Source organism: Monodelphis domestica, chromosome 3, assembly GCF_027887165.1.
Source record: "Monodelphis domestica isolate mMonDom1 chromosome 3, mMonDom1.pri, whole genome shotgun sequence".
In the NCBI taxonomy this organism is placed as follows: Eukaryota; Metazoa; Chordata; class Mammalia; order Didelphimorphia; family Didelphidae; genus Monodelphis; species Monodelphis domestica.
The window spans coordinates 105,870,925-105,876,316 of NC_077229.1; the positions used below are offsets into that span (position 1 = coordinate 105,870,925).

Below are 5,392 nucleotides of genomic sequence, written 5' to 3' on the forward strand. Positions count from 1 at the left end.
AATATTCAATATTCCTAGTATTATTTTAATACTATTTATTAAAATCCACTTAGAGCAGAGAGAAATTAAAAACAACCAGAGAATTTTAAAAAAGAGAAAAGCCAAAAGGCACTCCGGCCTTCCCACTGATACCAGCCCAAGAGACCACGTGGGTGGAAACCGAAACTCAAAACTTCATCCATGGAAGGAGCCGCACAAAACAGGACATTGAAAGGGGGATTGTGGGAAATGTAGTCTAATGGGTTCAAGATTCTAAATCAATAGTCATACATGTATTATCACTCATAACCTATTTCCATATGATTCGTTTTCTTAATAATCTTTTAAAACATGAACCCCGAATCATATATCCATACATACAAGTGATAAATCATATGTTTTCCTTCTGCATTTCTACTCCCATGATTCTTTCTCTGGAGCTGGAGAGCATTCTTTTTCTTAAGTTCTTTGGGATTGCCCATGATCATTGCATTGCTTTTAGTAGCAAAGTCAAACATTTGATCATCCCACAATGTTTCAATTACTGTGTGTAATGTTCTCCTGATTTCACTCCACATCAGTTCATGGAGGTATTTCCAGTTCATATAGAAATTAAGCACAGTAGTATTCTATCACCATTAGATACCACAGTTTGTTCAGCCATTCCCCAATCAATGGACACCCTGTCATTTTCCAGTTTTTTGCTACCACAAAGAGCATGGCCATAAATATTTTTGTACAAAAAGGGCTTTTCCCATTTTTTTTTATCTCTTTGGTATACAAACCTAATAGTGGTATTGCTGGATCAGGCGGCATGCATTCTTTTAAAGTTCTTTGGGCATAATTCCAAATTGCCTTCCAGAATGGTTGGATCAATTCACAACTCTACTAGCAATGCATTAATGTCCTCACTTTGCCACATTCCCTCTAGTATTTATTATTTTCCTTTACTGTCATATTGGCCAGTTGGCTCAGTGTGAGGTGATACCTCAGAGTTGTTTTGATTTGCATTTCTCTAATCAGGAGCATAATAAAATATTCTTAATCGAGAGCATGATTCCTACTTACAATTTTTTCCATGGTTACATGATTCTTATTGTCTCCCTCCATTCTTCCCTCCCCCCCTCCAAGAAATTACAAGCAATTCCACTGGGTTATATATGTATTATCACTCAAATCCTATTTCTACATTATTCATTTTTGTAATAATCTTTTAAAACCAAAACATATACCCATATATAAGCAAGTGATAAATCATATGTTTTCTTCTGAATATCTATTCCCATAGTTCTTTCTCTATATCCCACTTAATTTTTAAGATTTACTAGATTACATTTTAGTGTTTTAGAATTCCAGATTTATTCAAGATAATGGGTCAGTAGCATCTTTTCAAGGAAAGGCACATCCAATATGCCGTAATGTATTCATTCTTACTTTTCTGATTGGATGCCTGCATAATGGATAAAAAAGTGATAATTTTTTTTAAAGTAGAGAGGACTTAAATGGAACAGCTAAAGGCCTTTCCTGAATTGATAGCAGTTGGGCCTTCGGGTGTTTAAAGGGTTGTAATGGGGAAGGGACACTTGACTCATTGTTCTGTTTGGCTCCTGATGGGTGAGAAGTGCAGGGCCACAAATTTTATTTCTTTATGAGGAAAACTTTAGGCTCCCTCAAAAGGTTGTGAGTTTTTCTTTACTAGATGTCTGTAAATGAAGGCTGGGTGACCGTTGGTCAGGAATCTTGGAGAAGGAATTCCTGTTGACATTCCACTTAGCCTAGACTCTCTTTGGGATACCATCCAACTCTTAGGTTTCTCCATGGAAGGGCATGTCTAATTGAATTTTCTTTTGAAGATTAATGCTAAAAAGGAGCAGCTAGCCATGGCAAAGCAGGAGCTAAAGAGAGCAAAGGCTGACGCTAAAGTGAAAAAGGACGTCAAATCTGAGAGGTAAGCACAGCACATCAAATTTCCACAGATGCATCTGCTGAGGACCCTTCTAATCTAGTATTCACCAGTATCAGTGAATTAATTCATTGCAGTTAAAATGTTTCCTTGAATAGTTTTCTGACAGTTGTACCAAATTCAGTCAGGCATGAATAAATACGGTTAAGTCTTAGCTGGTCTATATTTTGTCACTGTGCTGATTAATAACTGATCTAAGACCACTCGGTGCTGGTTTGAGACATATGATGGTTTGGTGGAAAGACTGCTGGGCTTTGAAGTCAGTGGACACGCTTTGGTTCTAGCCCCTTCCAACACAGGGTGGCCTAGATCAAGTCATTTAGTCTATTTCCTTATGAGTAAAATAATGGGATTAGATTCAGTTCTTTCAAGACATCTTACAATTAGGAATCCCACCAGACTTTCCCATTAAATCAGGAAATCCAAAAAGGCACGAGCACCATCTCATCCTCCTTCATGTGGTTCTAAGAGCTTCATATAAAACTTGCCCAAAATTAGCCAAAGAGACAGAAACACTGGCATTAGCGGAGAAACCAAGAGACACTGATGTGAAAATAGCAAGAGGATGGATCCAAGACACAGGAGTAGCAAGACCACAATACTTATTCATATCAGAAAGCCCAGCAATTTGGAAGGATGGATGAGAGGAGAAATAATTTTAATATAATTTTATATAAATTAATAATTTAAGAAATAATTTTATATAAAGTATATAAACTATAGTATATTTTATATACTTTTCCAGGTACCTGAGTTTTTACTGAAGACATCCAGATAATTGGGGTGAGGTGAGGGGACAAAATTGATTTTTATTATTAGTCTTAAAAGTTTTAAGGCAATAAAAGTATATTATGGGGTCTCAGCCCAACCCTTTGCCAAAATAGAGCCCTGGATAGCTTCTCTGACTTTCCTTTCTCTCCATGAGTGAGAATATAGGGCCAGAAGGTGGGCAGAATCCTTTTTTTCTTCAGGAATTATTCCTGAACTGTAACCTCTTTCCTCCCCTGGAGAAAAGGAGACTGTCCCTATTTTGTTGGAGTTCATAGATCCACACTGGACATTTTAGGCATTAGATATTATGTACGCTAGGTTAACATCTGGAGCAGTCTTGGGTTCCACAGCCAATGTTGAGTTGGTAAACTTGGATTATATCTCCTACTTCCCAGCTTTGACAAGCAAGTTCCATTATTCACCTGCCATATGTGGAGGAAGGGAAAGAAAGCCCCATTCACTCTGTTGGTTTGCTTCTGGGTTGAAAAGCACCTACCTCTTATCCCCATCAGTGAACAAGCAATTGAAAAATAAAAGAAATTGAGAGATGACAGGAAGTTTCTTTAAGTTTTCTGTTACATTTTTTTATCAGTAAGATTGAGGCCAAGAAGCCAATTCTTTCTTCCTGCAGTGTGCTGAATTCTGACCCCCAGCACTGTCTGACATGGGACAAGCCTTCTGTGGGTTGCCTATCCTTTTTTTTTATTGTGAGGCAGGTGCCAGCCAAGATCTCTTCTGACTATAACATCCTCAGCTTCCTCTGAAGAAGGTTGTAGGAGATATTGCTCTTCCATTCCTATTCATTGACGTCAGTCTGGTTGGAGGCAGACAGACATTTAGATAAAAAAGGTGATTTAGTTTGTTCTTAATTCTTGTTTTCCTAGTAATGTGGACAAAAAGAAAAAACTGCTGGCCAAGTTAGAAGAACAGCTCATGAGGCTGCACACCCAAGCCACAGACAAAGAAGAAAACAAGCAGGTTGCCCTGGGCACGTCCAAACTCAACTACTTGGATCCCAGGATTAGTGTTGCCTGGTATGGAAAGACAGGAAAAGACTGGTGGAACCTTCTTCTAGATGTGAATATGTTTCGGGGGTCTTGGTTTATGCTCAGAAGAGGTGGGGACCTACTAATTGAAAGGGGCAGAAGCAGATGATTAATTTTTATAAGACCTCTTGTCATCCACCTTTGACTTCATCTGTTACTAGTAATGGTCTTGACCTTTCATTTCATCTTCCTCTTTTCCCCAATCAAGCTCTTTTTTTAAACTTAAGCCCTTATTTGTTGTAGTGGGTTTACTCACCACCCTGAGCTTATTTTGACCTTTGTTCACAGGATGGTATCACAGTTTGATATTCATGTTCCAGTCCCTGACCTTGCTTCCACCTTCTACACGTGTTTGCAAAACCAGAATTGGCTATTGAGTTCCCTATGTGCCCTAGAACTGATTCCAGCTCCTTCCCTCTCTAAAATTGAATGGGAAGAATATTCTATGTTTTTCTAATTTGTCCTTCCACTCCCTTTCTCTTCCTACTTCCCCTTTTGTAATGATTTAACTCTTTAACTTCATGTAGCATTTGTTTTCTTGTAACACTAATAATGTACTCATTATGCAATATGTTGCACCTTTCCACAGGTGTAAGAAGTTTGGAGTGCCAGTGGAGAAGATTTATAATAAGACTCAGAGAGAGAAGTTTGCCTGGGCAATTGATATGGCAGATGAAGAGTTTGAATTCTAAGCTATAATTCTGTATCTATTTTTGAACATTGGGAGGAATTTTGTACAATGAAGTATTTTACTAAAGAGGTTTTTGGTTCTGCAATGAGTGCTGATTCTGTTTCTTGTGTCTTCATCTGAAACACAACTGGAATCTCCTTTGTGATGTGAACTGCCCAAGTTCATCAGCCTTTTGACTTCCCTAGCTTCAGGACACCATTAAGTTTTATGCAGCAGTCCATCTCTATTTTAAGATTTGTCCCTCGAATTTATTGGTACTAATGAACAACTGAAGGGAAAATTCAAAGCCAAATCCTGTGTAGGGAAAAATGGATAGACATATAGAAGGAAGTTTTTAGACATTGTGACTTTCCTTTTTATTTAATAGAGTTTGGTAGGTTTTCTAAAATGCAAAGCCCTACATTACTTTAGGGAAGAGATTTAATATTTTAGTCATCCTTAGGTAGAAATATGGATAGCTTTTGTTCCTCATTAAGGACATGCATCAGCTGGAACTAGAACTCCCATTCTAGAGTTCTCTGTTGTCACAGTCCATGGATTCACAAAGTTAAATAATTACACTCTTATAAACCAGGTAGATCAATTTTCTCATTTGGGAAAACACACCAAAGGGGAAAAAAAAGACTCCAGCATTTGAGGGGCTTCAGAAGGTAGGGGCAGTGAGAGTTGTTAGCTTTTCTCATGCCTCAAGTGCCTCTTGATATCTAGGTGAGCCTTTCAACTCCATCCTCAATTAAGACAAGGTCTCCCCTTCATACCTCTAGGTTCTGAAGAAAAATGTTTCTTTAAGGCCAGGATCCCATTTATCTCTTGGGTAATATGCTCTTTTTCCTTCTTGGGGGACAGATCAGAAACTATGTCCTCAATCCCACCCCTAAAGATGATATAGGCCACCCAGAAGACTCATTTTCACAGTATTCACATTGCTACTCTGGCAAGATA

The 5,392-nt window shown here is 38.2% G+C and overlaps 1 protein-coding gene across 3 annotated transcripts in view; it reads left to right on the top strand.

The window, feature by feature from the left end:
• TOP1MT (DNA topoisomerase I mitochondrial) overlaps positions 1 to 4,535 on the top strand; it is an 86,022-nt gene extending 81,487 nt beyond the window's left edge. For 2 of the 3 annotated variants that reach the window (XM_056822948.1, XM_056822951.1), the window contains 3 exons: positions 1,833 to 1,927; positions 3,598 to 3,747; positions 4,349 to 4,535. In XM_056822948.1, the coding sequence (XP_056678926.1) occupies positions 1,833 to 1,927; positions 3,598 to 3,747; positions 4,349 to 4,451 (348 nt within the window). In that variant the 3' untranslated portion in view covers positions 4,452 to 4,535. Of the gene's footprint in view, positions 1 to 1,832; positions 1,928 to 3,597; positions 3,791 to 4,348 lie in introns of all 3 variants that reach the window. The other variant, XM_056822950.1, reaches the window with a different exon arrangement.
• The last annotated feature ends 857 nt before the right edge of the window (positions 4,536 to 5,392 follow it).